We start from the raw sequence: 17,957 nt of genomic DNA on the forward strand, positions 1-17,957 counted from the left end.
CTTCAGCACTCACTGGATCGGCTGGTGGCCGAGTGTGAAGCGGCTGGGATGAGGATCAGCACCTCTAAATCTGAGGCCATGACTCTTAGCAGGAAACCGATGGATAGCTTACTCCGGGTAGGAAATGAGTCCTTAGCCCAAGTGAAGGAGTTCAAGTACCTTGGGGTCTTGTTCGCGAGTGAGGGTACTATGGAGCGTGAGATTGGCCGGAGAATCGGAGCAGCGGGGGCGGTATTGCGTTCGCTTTACCGCACCGTTGTAACGAAAAGAGAGCTGAGCCGCAAGGCAAAGCTCTCGATCTACCGGTCGATCTTCGTTCCTATCCTCACCTATGGTCATGAGGGCTGGGTGATGACCGAAAGTACAAGCGGCCGAGATGAGTTTTCTCAGAAGGGTGGCTGGCGTCTCCCTTAGGGATAGGGTGAGAAGCTCAGCCATCCGTGAGGAACTCGGATTAGAGCCGCTGCTCCTTCACTTAGAAAGGAGTCAGCTGAGGTGGTTCGGGCATCTGGTAAGGATGCCCACTGGGCGCCTTCCTTGGGAGGTGTTTCAGGCACGTCCAGTGGGGAGGAGACCTCGGGGAAGACCCAGGACTAGGTGGAGAGATTATATCTCAACACTGGCCTGGGAACGCCTCGGGATCCCCCCGTCAGAGTTGGTCAATGTGGCCCGGGAAAGGGAAGTCTGGGGCCCCCTGCTTGAGCTGCTCCCCCCGCGACCCGACCCCGGATAAGCAGATGAAAATGAGATGAGATGAGAAGGGTTAGTGTTGCAATTAGGGTTAGGGTTAGGGTTAGGGTTAGGGTTAGTGGCTAGGGTTAGGGTTATGGATAAAAGAAGGTCGTAGAGACTTGCGAGTAGGCTCTTCCCCCACTAATGCAGGCACTCCCGATCGATTGGTACCATCCCCGACCTTCTATGACCTTCGGAAGGGAAAAACTCAATTTGTGAAGTGTCAGGGTTAGGGTTAGGGTTAGGGTTAGTGGCTAGGGTTAGGGTTAGGGTTATGGATAAAAGAAGGTCGTAGAGACTTGCGAGTAGGCTCTTCCCCCACTAATGCTGGCACCCCCGATCGATTGGTACCATCCCCGAGCTTCTACGACCTTCGGAAGGGAAAAACTCAATTTGTGAAGTGTAAGGGTTAGGGTTAGGGTTAGGGTTAGGGTTAGTTGCTAGGGTTAGGGTTAGGGTTATGGATAAAAGAAGGTCGTAGAGACTTGCGAGTAGGCTCTTCCCCCACTAATGCTGGCACCCCCGATCGATTGGTACCATCCCCGAGCTTCTACGACCTTCAGAAGGCAAAAACCCAATTTGTGAAGGGTTAGGGTTGCAATTAGGGTTAGGGTTAGTTGCTAGGGTTAGGATTATGGATAAAAGAAGGTCGTAGAGACTTGCGAGTAGGCTCATTCCCCACTAATGCAGGCACTCCCGATCGATTGGTACCATCCCCGACCTTCTTTGACCTTCGGAAGGGAAAAACTCAATTTGTGAAGTGTAAGGGTTAGTGTTGCAATTAGGGTTAGGGTTAGTGGCTAGGGTTAGGGTTAGGGTTAGGGTTAGGGTTATGGATAAAAGAAGGTCGTAGAGACTTGCGAGTAGGCTCTTCCCCCACTAATGCTGGCACCCCCGATCGATTGGTACCATCCCCGAGCTTCTACGACCTTCAGAAGGCAAAAACCCAATTTGTGAAGGGTTAGGGTTGCAATTAGGGTTAGGGTTAGTGGCTAGGGTTAGGATTATGGATAAAAGAAGGTCGTAGAGACTTGCGAGTAGGCTCATCCCCCACTAATGCAGGCACTCCCGATCGATTGGTACCATCCCCGACCTTCTATGACCTTCGGAAGGGAAAAACTCAGTTTGTGAAGTGTAAGGGTTAGTGTTGCAATTAGGGTTAGGGTTAGGGTTAGGTTTAGTGGCTAGGGTTAGGGTTAGGGTTATGGATAAAAGAAGGTCGTAGAGACTTGCGAGTAGGCTCTTCCCCCACTAATGCTGGCACCCCCGATCGATTGGTACCATCCCCGAGCTTCTACGACCTTCAGGAGGGAAAAACCCAATTTGTGAAGGGTTAGGGTTGCAATTAGGGTTAGGGTTAGTGGCTAGGGTTAGGATTATGGATAAAAGAAGGTCGTAGAGACTTGCGAGTAAGCTGATCCCCCACTAATGCTGGCACCCCCGATCGATTGGTACCATCGCCGAGCTTCTATGACCTTCGGAAGGGAAAATCTCAATTTGTGAAGTGTTAGGGTTAGTATTGCAATTAGGGTTAGGTTTAGGGTTAGTGGCTAGGATTAGGGTTATGGATAAAAGAAGGTCGTAGAGACTTGCGAGTAGGCTCATCCCCCACTAATGCAGGCACTCCCTATCGATTGGTACCATCCCCATTCTTCTATGACCTTCGGAAGGGAAAAACTCAGTTTGTGAAGTGTAAGGGTTAGTGTTGCAATTAGGGTTAGGGTTAGGGTTAGTGGCTAGGGTTAGGGTTATGGATAAAAGAAGGTCGTAGAGACTTGCGAGTAGGCTCTTCCCCCACTAATGCAGGCACTCCCGATCGATTGGTACCATCCCCGACCTTCTATGACCTTCGGAAGGGAAAAACCCAATTTGTGAAGGGTTAGGGTTGCAATTAGGGTTAGGGTTAGTGGCTAGGGTTAGGATTATGGATAAAAGAAGGTCGTAGAGACTTGCGAGTAGGCTCATCCCCCACTAATGCAGGCACTCCTGATCGATTGGTACCATCCCCGACCTTCTATGACCTTCGGAAGGGAAAAACTCAGTTTGTGAAGTGTAAGGGTTAGTGTTGCAATTAGGGTTAGGGTTAGGGTTAGGTTTAGTGGCTAGGGTTAGGGTTAGGGTTATGGATAAAAGAAGGTCGTAGAGACTTGCGAGTAGGCTCATCCCCCACTAATGCAGGCACTCCCGATCGATTGGTACCATCCCCGAGCTTCTACGACCTTCGGAAGGGAAAAACCCATATGTGAAGGGTGAGGGTTGCAATTAGGGTTAGGGTTAGTGGCTAGGGTTAGGGTTATGGATAAAAGAAGGTCGTAGAGACTTGCGAGTAGGCTCATCCCCCACTTATTGCAGGCACTCCCGATCGATTGGTACCATCCCCGACCTTCTATGACCTTCGGAAGGGAAAAACTCAATTTGTGAAGTTTAAGGGTTAGTGTTGCAATTAGGGTTAGGGTTAGGGTTAGGGTTAGTGGCTAGGGTTAGGGTTATGGATAAAAGAAGGTCGTAGAGACTTGCGAGTAGGCTCTTCCCCCACTAATGCAGGCACTCCCGATCGATTGGTACCATCCCCGACCTTCTATGACCTTCGGAAGGGAAAAACTCAATTTGTGAAGTGTAAGGGTTAGGGTTAGGGTTAGGGTTAGTGGCTAGGGTTAGGGTTAGGGTTATGGATAAAAGAAGGTCGTAGAGACTTGCGAGTAGGCTCTTCCTCCACTAATGCTGGCACCCCCGATCGATTGGTACCATCCCCGAGCTTCTACGACCTTCAGGAGGGAAAAACCCAATTTGTGAAGGGTTAGGGTTGCAATTACGGTTAGGGTTAGTGGCTAGGGTTAGGATTATGGATAAAAGAAGGTCGTAGAGACTTGCGAGTAAGCTGATCCCCCACTAATGCTGGCACCCCCGATCGATTGGTACCATCGCCGAGCTTCTATGACCTTCGGAAGGGAAAATCTCAATTTGTGAAGTGTTAGGGTTAGTATTGCAATTAGGGTTAGGTTTAGGGTTAGTGGCTAGGATTAGGGTTATGGATAAAAGAAGGTCGTAGAGACTTGCGAGTAGGCTCATCCCCCACTAATGCAGGCACTCCCTATCGATTGGTACCATCCCCGTTCTTCTATGACCTTCGGAAGGGAAAAACTCAATTTGTGAAGTGTAAGGGTTAGTGTTGCAATTAGGGTTAGGGTTAGTGGCTAGGGTTAGGGTTAGGGTTAGGGTTATGGATAAAAGAAGGTCGTAGAGACTTGCGAGTAGGCTCTTCCCCCACTAATGCTGGCACCCCCGATCGATTGGTACCATCCCCGAGCTTCTACGACCTTCAGAAGGCAAAAACCCAATTTGTGAAGGGTTAGGGTTGCAATTAGGGTTAGGGTTAGTGGCTAGGGTTAGGATTATGGATAAAAGAAGGTCGTAGAGACTTGTGAGTAGGCTCATTCCCCACTAATGCAGGCACTCCCGATCGATTGGTACCATCCCCGACCTTCTTTGACCTTCGGAAGGGAAAAACTAAATTTGTAAAGTGTAAGGGTTAGTGTTGCAATTAGGGTTAGGGTTAGTGGCTAGGGTTAGGGTTAGGGTTATGGATAAAAGAAGCTCGTAGAGACTTGCGAGTACGCTGATCCCCCACTAATGCTGGCACCCCCGATCGATTGGTACCATCGCCGAGCTTCTATGACCTTCGGAAGGGAAAATCTCAATTTGTGAAGTGTTAGGGTTAGTGTTGCAATTAGGGTTAGGTTTAGGGTTAGTGGCTAGGATTAGGGTTATGGATAAACAAGGTCGTAGAGACTTGCGAGTAGGCTCATCCCCCACTAATGCAGGCACTCCCGATCGATTGGTACCATCCCCGTTCTTCTATGACCTTCGGAAGGGAAAAACTCAATTTGTGAAGTGTAAGGGTTAGTGTTGCAATTAGGGTTAGGGTTAGTGGCTAGGGTTAGGGTTAGGGTTAGGGTTAGGGTTATGGATAAAAGAAGGTCGTAGAGACTTGGCACCCCCGATCGATTGGTACCATCCCCGAGCTTCTACGACCTTCGGAAGGCAAAAACCCAATTTGTGAAGGGTTAGGGTTGCAATTAGGGTTAGGGTTAGTGGCTAAGGTTAGGGTTATGAATAAAAGAAGGTCTTAGAGACTTGCGAGTAGGCTGATCCCCCACTAATGCAGGCACTCCCGATCGATTGGAACCATCCCCGACCTTCTATGACCTTCGGAAGTGTAAAACCCAATTTGTGAAGGGTTAGGGTTGCAATTAGGGTTAGGGTTAGGTTTAATAGCACATAGGCGAAGGAAATTTTCTTGAAAAAACTTTTTCCTGAAGGTGGTAGAGATTTGTTTTCTTATCTTTTCTCAGGTATTGCTGTTAAAAGCAACATCAGGATCACGAGGAACATGAGCCGTAACCACAGTGCAGGGTCCAGTGGCAGTTGACCCCTGACCGTGCTGGAGGCTGAAGCGACAATGTAACTAACACCGGTGGTACAGCGGTTATGGTGCATCAGTGTCTGAATGTCTGTTTCTTCACGGGCAGACACACACTCACTGTCGCAGCTGATTCTGGTTGTTGAACATGAGGTTTATGTAAATATACAAGGGTGGACTATTGCTCATGGCTAGAAGACCATCACCTAAAACAACATTTTTTTCTATCCATCCCAGCCTTTATATTTAGATTATTGTGATCATTTAGAAATTGTTGTTATTTCGTTTTTTGTTCATCATCTCAGGAAAAGTGAGTGGACCAGTGTTTGTTTGAATAAAGCCTCACATCAGCTGCAGCTGAGTCATCACACATAATGAACTTTTTTAAATTGTCACAAATAAAAAATTACATCTGAAAAAAGTTATTATTGTAACTTCATTGCAGAACATTCTGTATATTGACTGTTTTTAATGTATGAAGATATTTGAGCCATTGTTTGTCCAATTTTCCAAGATATTCCCCAAAGTTTTTTTACTCTCTTTGTGCAAATATGTAATATCTGTGGTGTGTTACTAACCTCTTCATTTGCATCCCGCACTGGGGGGCAGCCCCGCAGCATAGGTCGGCTGCAGAAATCCACACCACATATCTGCACGCTGACAGCCTGACTATAATTAACTCGGCCTGTGTGAACACACCGCATACCCAGAACTTACTAAGAATCAGTACGTGAAATGAAGTTTTGGATCCAGTGAGTAACTGCTGTTTTCTTCGAAGGTGGAGAAAAGAAAAAAAAAGAAATTCCCTGAAGCTTCTGAGAAAAACTTTCACTGCTTGGAATTTGAAGCATAAGTTGATCCATTGTATGTTAGAGAGAGATATTTATTCAAAGGCAGAGCTTTGTTAACAGGCCTGGGCATATCTGCTGAGCAAGGCTGTCCCTAACTGCAGAATTTGATTTCACTGGCAAAACCTGAAAAATAGTCTCGAATGTGTTTTTCCCTTTGCAGGTTTGTGCATTCATGCAATTCTGGGTTGGTGATATTAAAACCCAAAGTATGATCAAGGACATCATGTTGCAGATTTTATAATGATTTTAGAAATGCTACTAGCAGGACTTTGTGGCATAAAAATTCTGGCCTCCACCACTTTGCACAAAGATCCCGACAAGCATCCATTCGAGTCGCTGTTAAATCCGTTACAGACGTTCACAGAATCTTCCTGACTGTAGTGGGCCGGTGGTCGTGCATCCAAAAGTGTTTATGGTTATCAAGCTTGTAAACCGAGAAATCTAGTTTTTAACACTTGATGACGCAGCCCTGGAGCAGATTTGTCCTGTGGAGCAGACTACGAGCTCATGGGGTTAAATCCACACACTGCAGCCTTTCAGTCGCTGCAGCCTCCCTGTGTTTCATCGCCGTGAGGGATAATGTCGTATTGGAGATCTGAACGTTATTATCTCAACACAACAGGCCTGCCACAGCACCAGCCTAACCACGAGGAGAATTTACAGGAAGCAGCACCATGTTTTAACCACATGCCAGATAGAAAAAGATGAATCCCTACTGAGAAAGTCTAATACTACAGTATAAACAAGGTTTTATTTAGAGTTTCCTTTCATATTGTATTTTTCTTACAAACATTGTTGATACAAAACAGGGACTGCCACATCTGAAGAATGTACATGTCAGTAGCCCACAACAGTGTAAATTACATATGTATGTTTAATAACAATATGGAAGACAGAGGAGTATCTCCATCACCGCATAATCAGACTCTTTTACAAATAGGAGGTCATCGACACATGCTTTCTTTGATGTGGTATTCGTATTGTTATCTCCACCAAGGACAGATTTCCACGAAACTTGGTGGACAAAGGGATCCAAGAAAGAAACCGTTCAAAGTTGGTGTAGATCCGGACAAAAGGGCAGATTCAAGAGATAAGGGGTTTTGTGACATTTGCGCGGATTTTCCCCAGAATAACGCATGGATCTTGAACTTTGTTAAATAGATCTTGAGGAAGAAAGTCAGGGATGTTTAGAGCACTGATATACGCTTGTTTAAAGTTTGTTGCAAATCCACAAACTGGTTGACAGGAGTTATTTCGGCCTCTGTAACAACCTTTGGTGTGGACAGTGGCCTTGGTGGAGGTTTGTGCTCTACTGGGTGTAAACGGCAAGTATATCAACATTTTGTTTTTTTATTTCACGGAGGCATATCATCACAGACAGAAAAGAGAAACAGAATCAAAGAGAGAGACATTTCCATTAAAAACACATTTGTTGTGTATATCGCAATTCGGGACACAAAGAGGAAAAATCTATCAGCGTGCTCCCCCCTCTGGACTTGATGGAGGTGTTAGTGAGTTTGGGGACGAAATGATCGGAGCTACAGGCACAACATGGGAGGAGAGGTTCTGTCCACATCTAGCTGCTCTGCAAGGACTGCCCTGTCCCCTTGATGAGACGCTTGTGTCCCCTTTTCCCTGCCGGACCGCGGGGCTTAGCAAAGGCCTGTTTGTGGGCATGTTGCTTAGGATGGACCTCGTCGTACAGGAACTCCTCTGTCAGTTCATCTCCATTATCAATCTCTAACTGCAGAAAGACACAAAAGAAGCAGGCGTTGAAAAATGTAGTGAGCACAGTGTTTGTTAAAGAAAGTAAATAACTTTCACGTTTAGTCATTGTGACAAGATTGTGTGTGTTTGGAGTTGTATACAACCAGGTAACCAAACCTTTTTCAGAGGCCATGAATTCAAGTTAAATGCACCTTTATTTTTCTCCCCAATTTTTAAATGTTTCACACTTTTATTAAGTTCATAGTTCAATTTGATTTCCTTTAAACTCTATCCTGCAACACTAGAATTGTACTCAGCAGAATGCATGCCTCTGCGGAGAGCCACCAGTCCCTTCAATTTTGGTCGAGCCGCACCAAATTACAAAGAACTCAAATAAATATCCGTTCCCTAAACATGCACGATTGGTTTTCATCAAGACATCACAATTTAGTCCCTCGTAAAATGTTGAAAGATTCCCTATCTGGCTACGTTAAAGAAAATGACAAATAAATTCCTGATCCACCCCCTGATCAAGATCCACTACAAAGTGTAATGGGTTCTGCCCTGACCTATACCACATTCTTCCACTGAATTTCGTGGTAATCTATCAAGTTGTTTTTGTGTTTCTGCTTAGGCCTACTTATACAAACACAAATGAAAATATCCTTGGCGGTGATACTAAACAACTGAATCCTGTGTCAGAGGATCAACACAGTGCTGGTGTAGAAACATTAATTATCCTTTATGTGTTTGTTCTGGGAAGTATCTCAAATATGCCTTATTTTATGTGAATTACTGGAATGTGCCACAAAAATAGTTTCTAAGAATTAAATCCAGAGAACACAAAACCTCAGTGTCCTCAGTAGCAGCTATGATCCTGTTTGAACCTGTGTTATCCAATTTATTATCCATCTATCCATCAGGTACCTTTTTAGCAATATCCAACTGGTAATCTTTCTCCACGTCCTCCAGTAGTCGACTCTTGCAGCTGGAATACAGCATTCGCTCCTTGATGCTGCAGCTGTACCCTGGCATGGAGTATATGAACACTGCAGACCATGAGAGAGAATAGATTTCCGAGATCAGATTTCGAAGAATTGGGAGTAAATATTTACAGTTGATGTAGATCAGCTGCTAGGAACCTGGAGGCAAAATCCTCGTCGAGGCACCAGGATGAATTATGGAGTAAAACAAAAAGTGGTTCTTTTTTTCTCCGATTTGTGTCTGGATTTAGCTTTTTTCTTGTGAAAGTCTGAATATCTGGTTACTGGGCCCTCTTTCAGCAGATTCAGCTAATTCATGATTTATTACATGTCAAATTTTAAAGGGGTCTCTGGTCAAAACAGTTCAGAATCATCAGTGTGTCTCAGGGTCGACAGTGGAGGTGTTCAGACGCACGTACCGACAGATACCAGGTAGTCTCCTTCGTGGGAGTGTTTGTAGAGGAAGAAGTGATATCTGGGAGTGTCTTTGGGAACTCTGCTGGGCAGATCTAGAGTCTCTGTCGGGCTGGAATGGACCAACTCGATGATCTCCTTCTCTACGTCCAACCTCTGCAACACAATGAATCAACAGTAGACAAGTAGTAAATCAACACTCCTGACTCCAAACTGTTCTCAGCAGAACGGGGGCTCTGTTTCTCTCTCTCTCTCTCTCTCTCTCTCTCTCTATATATATATATATATATATATATATGTCATGTCCTCAGGCTGACCAGTTGTATGTAGTTGATCTTTTGTTGGGCCAGTTGCTGCAGGGCTCTTCTGGCTGTGTCCTGCAGAGGGAAAGCGAGGCCCTGAAGTGTCTGGTGCTTAGTCTCCACGCTGATCTCTGTCTTCACCTGCAGGGGGAAGCATCCAAACACACTATGAGCCTCTAAAGCAGGAACCAGAGAGCTCATTATGGGATTACACAGCTTGACGTCACTGTACTGTGGTGAAACTGTATTTTCATTGTTATTACAGCTAACAGATTCGGTTCTCTCTCTTAATGTCCTCATTAACATCAAATCTGAGTTAAACAGACACACACTGTATGTGTATTGTCAACATACCTGTTTAACTCGGCCCTGAGAGAAAAAGGCAAACACAACAAAATGTTACAATCAGAGGAAACAAATGGAAGCCAGCAGAAAAACAAGAGCTCACAGACAAAGCTCTGTGCCACGTTGACCTCTCACCTCGGATATTTTGATCCTCTGGAGCTCCTGCTCGGCTAACGTGAGCGGGGCCGGACCTGAGCACCAGGACACATGACGTTGGTAGCCCAGCAAACAGATGTCCTCCTAGTGTCAAACAAGAGGGTCTTTTTAACACACGTGGTTAAAAGCAGCACAGACGCTCTGTTGCAGTAAATGACAGAGAAAGAATAGAGCGTGATCCCTGTGGTATTATCTGGAATTGGGTTTCGAATGCTCGTAAAATAAGATCTGATCTTCACATAAGTCACAAGTGAAGACAACCACAATGTGCTGCAGCTAATAACACACACACAGTTATGAACTTGTGTGTTTTTATTAAACACATCCATCAGACATCCACAGTGCCGATAGATGTAGTAACTTCCTTCGGCAGCAATATCCTCAAACCATCACTCCCAGTACGTGTGGAATGGACGTGCACAGGAGGAATCATGGAGCCGTCCCCCACAGAATTGCATCATGTTCCCAGGGTGTCTGGTGTAAACGACTCTCTGAGGGCAATCAACAACATCTTTATTGGGTTAACGCTTTGGGCTCCGACTGAGCTTTTCCCCCCCAACTGGTGATTTGATTTGTTCGAAGTCTTTCTGTGTGAGAACTGAATCAGTTCTTACAATCGTTTTCCTGCTGCTGTATCACCCATCATCTCATCCTTAGCCTCAGCCGACCTGGTATTTTCTCCCTCTGGTTCAACTGGTGTTTTCATGTTCCGTTCGCGGTGCAGTGCTATTTTTACACCACACACGTAGCTGCATGTTCCTTCATAAACAGTTCAACCTCAGTTTCACCAGTCCACTTCTCACTTTCACTGTAGTGTCCTGGAGCTGATTGTCAGACTTGGGAGCAGCACCTTCCTCTGTGATATCTTCCCATCATGCTCCATGATTTACATTTGGCCGACTTGTGAACAGAGATATTTACCAGCTGTATTATCCCAGATTATTTTAAGCCAGTAGCTTTACTCTGAAGGCTAATGAGAGTCACGGAAATAAACTAGTAATTTTGCTTCTGTAAAATTTACATCATGAGTTTTCCTCAAAAGATCCCAATAGTTGAGTTCTAACTAGGTCTAATTAGAACCAATGAAACCAAATTTAAATCCTCTAGATTCAGAATTTTATTTTGATCTGCACCAAATTGCAAACAATCATAAAGATAAGTTTCTGTAACAATCCCGAATTTTTTATTCTCTGATAAATCCGAGGGAAATGTTGAAAAATGTCTGTCAATGTTAAAGAAAGTGAAAGAAAAACCCCAAACTGTGAATGTTCAATGAGGTAATCAATAAACACACAGGGTTCACGTGGTGCTACTCTCCTCGCTTTATAATGAAATGTGAAAGCTCTGACCTCTGCTGTGCCAAACATCTCGTACTTGATGTGGCCGCCGCCAAGCTCCTTCTTCACTGTGGCGCGGGTGGCAGCGTACAGCATCTTTTGTTTCACCTGCAAACATCAGAGGGACAAACGTGTGTGTTTGTGTGTTTGGGGTTTATTCTAAACCGCTGCGGATGTTTTTAATGAGCTCCGATCCCCATCCAAACAGATAGTTTAAAGGGATATTCCATGAATTTTACACTTCGATCATACTATGGGAATACATAATAGGAAATGTGAGCGTGACCATTTAACCTCTGATCTCTAAACAATAAGACTGATTGCTTTTTGACAGCAGTGATTACTGTGCATACGGATGGACCTGGTTTATCTCAAAACATTTACCAAGTTTATTAGTTTGACTATGATCATCAACCTAAAAACTGTTTTAGATTCATGTTTAATCAAGACTTTATTATACTTTTTTTAGTATACTAAACTTTAGTTTACTATCATACTATTTTGATTGCTTTAGTAGGGCTAATAAATAGTTGTAAGCTACATATTCTCAATTTTGACTGTATAACTGTTTTTGTGTCTCTTAGTCATTTCCTGCTCTGGTTCTGCATATGATTGATTCACCCTTGTATTTGGATTCTTTCTTTTGAATCTACATAGTTTACATTTTGGTTATTAACAAATAAATTATTATATTAATACTCGCAACTGAGAGAGCTCACTGACCTCCACTGAATGGTTCCTGAGAGGTGCTGCTGGCTATGTTTACATATACACGCTGCATCTACTGCTCTTCTGTCCGTCCTGAGAGTGGGATCCCCCCCCCCCTTAACATGTTTTCTTGGGTAGTTTTTTCTCATGACTCATGTTGAGGTTTAAGAACAGAGGATGTCGCACCTTGTTAATCCCCATGAGAAACATTTGTATATAGATTATACAAATGAAATTTAATGTTACGTGATGAAAATCTAGAGAGTAAAGTTAGTAAAGTCTATTAAGGGACTAATAATGGATGGGATTTTATAGTTATCCCACAAAAATCAAATGCCTAAAAATCTGGATAATTTGTTTTAATCTTGAGTGACTCATAAACTTAAATTCTTAAATTAAATAGAAATGTGGTTCTTTAAAATCGACATGCTAAATTTGAGATTTAGTCACACACACACACACACAACACCAATAACATGTTGATAAGTGCAGCCCCAGCGCGGTATAGACTTGCTGTGTCTTACTGGAGACTGGTCAGGAGACCACGAGATGAAGATCCACTCGTAGCCCTGTGCATTCTGGGAGTCGAGGCGGAACAGGATGTAGCAGGGCTCCTGGTCGTCCAGCAGAGGAAGCAGGAAGCGGTCGTAGTCCTGGTCCCAGCTCTGGTCCGGCTCCCTGCAGGCCCCCAGCACCAGCTGCTCTGAAATCAGACCAGTACTCATCACATACCTCAGCCCATGTATTACATGTAGCTTGGCCTTTGCAAAACCTTTTGACCCATAAAAGAAGCATCAGTGGATTTTACAGCCTCCAGCCACAGATCCTAATGATTAACATGGAGGACTGTTATTACTGCAATGTGACCATATGAGAAGGAGAAGAACTTGATGTGTAACATTTTGTGTGAGTTACTCGTTTTACTGCTCAAACAGAATGCAAACAATTTGAGATAACATACACAAATGTATTTTTAGATATTTCTATTATATATGTTATTATACAGATTATGTTTTTGTCTGCATTTGTTTGCTATTAAGCAGGATTACGCAAAAACTACTGCAAGGATTACCACAAACAGATGTGCTATGGCCACTAAAGAACCCATATAGGTGAGAATTGGAATCAGGGGATGGATCCAGGGTTATTGAAAAATAATTATAATCGTTTCATTGATTTCTCAGAGAATAATTCATGGACATGATGAAAGAAATCAAGCATGTTTAGCAGACTGATATCTATAAGTAGAATTTAGTGCAGATCTAATAAAAGATCTAGGTCTAGTCAATTTAAATAAAGGGAGTATTTAGCCTTAGCAGAGGTAGATGATCTATGAGTCCCATTTTAATAATTACATTTAAAAAAAATCACAGTGCCTTTCTAAACACCTGTGGACCCTTAACAATATATCATAGATAAACAGGAATATGATCAAGCGATAAAATTGCCAACATCTACGTAACACATGGTCAGAAAGCCAAGGTTAATTCAGGTAAGGAGGCGAAGACACCTGACAGAATATATGTGAACACAAGACTGACTAAAAGTAAAAAGGCTCAAATAGGACAATATGTTGTGACCTGCAGACCGATCCAAACAGATGTTTTGAGTTCTGAATTGTATTTATATTGAAGATATTTGTAATAATCTCATAAAATAGAGAAATCTGTAATTTTGCTTGATTATCAGAGGGTGAGCGGATTCGTTTTCTGTCCATTTTCGAACGTATGTATTGATTCAGCTTCACATTCAACCACCATGAGTCCCTCTGCTCATGTCTCCCTGTGTCCCCCAGCTGTGTCTGGCTGTTTGCTTCATGTGCTGCGCTGAGAGACGCCAAAGATCCAATCCCCCCTCCTCGGTTAAAAATATTACAGGATTCATTTCTGACCGACTGGACAGGACTCGGTTGACTCCCTCAAAGGAGCTGACGAGGAAAAATCAAAACCTTAATAGCTTCGGTTAATTAAGTTCTCAAAACATACACACAAACCCTAAGTGGCATGGCCTTGTGGGGTGCAGGGCTGGTTTTCCTGATAGTCTCCCGGGACATGTTGCTATTCTGAGCTTCAACACATTCCATCCCAGCGCGCACGCATACTTTCCACCAGCCGTTCTCTCACAGGCCTTTACGTTGATATTAAATGTGTGTACATGGCTCAGTTTAGCTGTTCGGGCCTAACACAGTTGTGAAATCGTTGGACGTCAGTGGTCAGGGGACAGTTCAGATGGAGAAGAACAGGATAGGTGACAGGAAGTGACCCACTGAGCTGGCGGTGATGAAACAGACTCGTCGGCTCTTGTTTCTCCTCTGACATTGGAAAGAGCACGAGTGTCACTGGGCAGCGGGACGCAAACTGTGTCCAGTCACATGTCGCTCTAAATAACCCAGTGACGCCGCGGAGAGTTGAAAGTCAAACGACGCTGACTGCTGGGAGACTGTCTGCGTCTCTTATCAGCACGCTGGCCTCTGTGGACATCAACACCCCAAAATATGAAAGCCAATATTTTATATAAACAGACACAAGGCGCAGAGAGAGAGAGAGAGTCCGGGCATGCTTCTGCCATGAATCATGTGACAGCCCTGCATTGGTCAATTACCAAAATAAGATGTAAACACCTCATGAGCATACCAGTCCACATCCACAATCAGCTACCCAGAAACCTATTGCCTCACTGAGCACTTCTGACATGAACCACCCAGCTGAACAACAACTGCCGCAATGGTTTACTGACCTGTTTTTGACAGAGTTGTGTCTAAGCTACATGTTATCCACCACAACAGGCTCTGCATCTCTGAGCGGTTCAGCTGAAGACAGGGACAGTTTGAGCCTCTCATGTATCAAACACATTGTGGTCACTGAGCTGAAGCATGTTTGATTTTCTGAATAAATAAATACCCAGCAACCTTTGAAAAAACACAGGAAACAGTTAAACATTTCCAAGAGTTTTCCCCAAAGATTTGAAAGACCCTTCCCACGATCTGGATTTCAAATGAATCTGCAGCTCGACACAAAAATATTTACTCTCCACCAAGGAGCGTGTGTGCTCACCCCTGTCTGTTTGTTTATTGGTTTGTTTTTGGTTGTGAATACACAAACACTCCAGGACAAATTTCCACGAAATGTAGTGGAAGGATGCAGAATGGGTCGGGGGAGAACCCATTGAATTACGGTGCAGATCTGGGAAATTATTATCACTTTATTTTAGCATTGCGAAATTTACAATTTTTTTTACCAAGGAAGGAATTGTTCATAGATCTTGATTTTTTTTTATCTGGCACGTTGAGGGACCTGATATCTAGAACTGTAGGAAAGTTGGTGAAACTTGATTGGATTTAAGGGAACTGTTGGGCCTTGGTGAGCTTTGTGCTCTACTGAGTGTCACAAGTGTTTGACCTGTTTCTCTTTGGTCACACAAAGGTGGCTGCCCCTGCTCAACCTTTATGGTCTGTGACAAAAATAACAATCCTTTGATTTTGTCTAGACTTGTTGCATTTTAATATATATTTCTACAAAAGAATAATTTTTTGCCCTTTTTCTGTGTGGCATAGAAAACCAGCGCAGAGATTTCTTTTTTTGAGATTAGAAAATACAGTTTTAAACTAGTTATGAAGAAATTTGATTTATTTTTTATCGAATTGTGAGAAGGGTCTAACAATGTTAATATGTGTTGTTAAACTGGGGTTGTCAAATATCATTATTTATCATAATATGATTATGATCTGCTGTAATAGAATGTGACTTGATTGTAAATGCTTCTTATTGTTGGATCTCTGACTGTTTCATACGACTATGTTCTAGAGGGACAAAGTATCTAATTTTAAATAAAAAAGTGAAGATCTCACAAAAATCGTATGATTTCCCATTTTGATCATCAACTCATGACCCCCAAGACTGGGAACCACTGGCCTGCAGTATAAACTACTGAGCTACATGACAACCTTAACGGCCATTTTAGGTCTAATTATTTGTTTTCGGTTTCCATCCGGCAGGGATGAGTCAGTTAACTAAGATGTCCAGCACGTTGTATTTGACCTGTTTCACTGACATTATATTATTTCCCTGTCAGGGATCAGAAACTAAAATGCTGGAAACCATTGATCATGACTTCTTGAAATAGATTTATTGAGTTTATTATCTCCACTAAGGAGGTTATGCTTTCACTCGTCTGTTTGCAAGATGATGTTTTCAAAAATTTTCATTGATTTCATAGGGAATAACATTTGGATCCTGATGAAAAAAATATGTCATATTTAGTGACTGATATCTGAGCTTGTGAATTTTGGCAGTAACTTTAGTGAGCACAATAGTTTGTAATGTAATGACTCAGGAGGTCAAATTCAAAGCACTATAGTTAAATATGAACTCCACTTAAACTTTGAGCACTTTAAACAGTGACTGAACAACAGCATGAATGATTCAGGTTTTACATCCAGTCCCAATCGGGGCCTGCTCCATCGTAGACACTGGCCCTGGCCCCGGGTCACTCACCGTCTTGGATGCACACCTTGATGAGGCGCACTGCTCCTCCTCTCGCCCTGGCCAGGAACTCCCTGAGCTCTGGCGTCACCACTAGTGCGAGAAACATGGCGGCTCAGCAGTGTCTTCCTCCCGCCAGGCACAGCAGCAGGGGTGTGAGAGACAGAAGAAGAAGCAGCAGCAGCAGAAAGGAAAGGAGCTCCACAGCACAAGGCCCCCAAAAAAATCTGTCCAATGAAGAGACAGTGAAGTCCAACCAAAAGAGCCTGTTGTAAAAGCTCGGCCGTTACTCTGACTCTGGAGAGGATTGTCGAGTGCGACTCGACTCGATGAGAGAGTGTGACACTGTGAGAAGGGACATTGCTCAAGTAACTAGGACAGTATCATGTGCATACAGTGAGAGGTAACCCGATCACCTCACTCCCAAATTTAGCTCCCACTGACTGTCTGTCTGTCTGTCCAGTCCTGTGAGCTGGTCTGTGAAACCCCCACCGCACTACAGCACCTGCAGCGGAGAGTCACACCCAGCAACTTCAACTTCAACTTCTGAGGCAAGTTCAAATAAAGTCAGATTATGTCCAAAAATGAGTCGGGTTGAAAGGTCAGTACATCGATCTGAACCCACAGAAATATAGTTTCAGCATTTAACAGGTAAATGGACTCTACACTTCCTCTCATTGACATTTAACAATGTGTTTTTAAGGTAAAACACACATTTTCTGGTGATAATCAGTTACAAATCAGTGATTTAAGCTGATGAGGGAAAAACAAAAGGGGTAAAAAGCTTTTGTTGAATTCAAAAGCTAAATTCGCTAACAAAATAAAAAGGCCCTCAGAGTGAAGACGTCAGAACAGTCCCCTCACTAAACCACCTTCAAATTAACTAGATCTGGATTTATATCTGGATCCAAACTGGACACACTCATGTTAGATGTTTTTCATTAAAACCAATAAAGTGAAAAACATTTCCTGGATCCACACCGAAGTACAACGGCTTCTCCTCTGACCGACACCACATCTTTCCACTGAGTTGTGTGTTAATCTGTCCAGTGGTTTGTGTAATCACGCTACGACACAAACAAATGCAGATGAAAACAACCTCTTGTTGCTATGGAGACATTACAAATCCCAGTGCGAGTCCACTTGACAACAGTGATGATCGACACCTGATCTTGTTGACATCATTTTCTAAATATAAGACACACATTTCGTAACGGGCAAACTTGTTTATAATGTCGTCTGTGTGTAGTGAGAATTGAATTTGATAAATATTACCATTGCAACGTAAATCATCTTCAAAATTTCAACATGAGTGACCCAGCTGATTGGCCGAATCCTCCCAAGTAGAAACTTATAACTATATTTCCCTTTGAATAGTTGTATAGATATATGTCTATAACTAACTTTATATAAAACACAAGTATAGATTTAAATGAAATTCATTAAGAACATAGTTGTGTATTGACTCAACTGATTTCAACACGAGTTTGAATCTAAATATATCAAACTTCAATCGGTCTG

At 43.4% G+C, this 17,957-nt stretch overlaps 1 protein-coding gene across 1 annotated transcript; it reads right to left on the bottom strand.

The window, feature by feature from the left end:
• Window positions 1-6,727: 6,727 nt before the first annotated feature.
• On the bottom strand, window positions 6,728-16,796 carry LOC133968255 (twinfilin-2). Its single transcript, XM_062404203.1, has 9 exons — window positions 16,449-16,796; window positions 12,480-12,658; window positions 11,260-11,355; window positions 9,890-9,994; window positions 9,764-9,778; window positions 9,425-9,550; window positions 9,113-9,263; window positions 8,638-8,759; window positions 6,728-7,747 (listed from the first exon to the last, which is right to left on the bottom strand). The coding sequence occupies exons 1-9, from the start codon at window positions 16,543-16,545 to the stop codon at window positions 7,580-7,582; spliced, it is 1,059 nt and encodes a 352-aa protein (XP_062260187.1). The 5' UTR covers window positions 16,546-16,796; the 3' UTR covers window positions 6,728-7,579.
• Window positions 16,797-17,957: the final 1,161 nt, after the last annotated feature.

This window comes from Platichthys flesus, chromosome 2, assembly GCF_949316205.1.
Source record: "Platichthys flesus chromosome 2, fPlaFle2.1, whole genome shotgun sequence".
Lineage (NCBI taxonomy): Eukaryota > Metazoa > Chordata > Actinopteri > Pleuronectiformes > Pleuronectidae > Platichthys > Platichthys flesus.

Bases quoted from the DNA above. Each gene is read 5' to 3' on its own strand.
- LOC133968255 (XM_062404203.1), bottom strand. From the start codon at position 16,545: ATGTTTCTCGCACTAGTGGTGACGCCAGAGCTCAGGGAGTTCCTGGCC. The intron at 8,760-9,112 runs GTACGTGCGTCT...CATGGTCTGCAG, and splicing joins AGACTACCTGGTATCTGTCG to TGTTCATATACTCCATGCCA. The intron at 7,748-8,637 runs GTACCTGATGGA...GTCTTTCTGCAG, and splicing joins AGTTGGATATTGCTAAAAAG to TTAGAGATTGATAATGGAGA.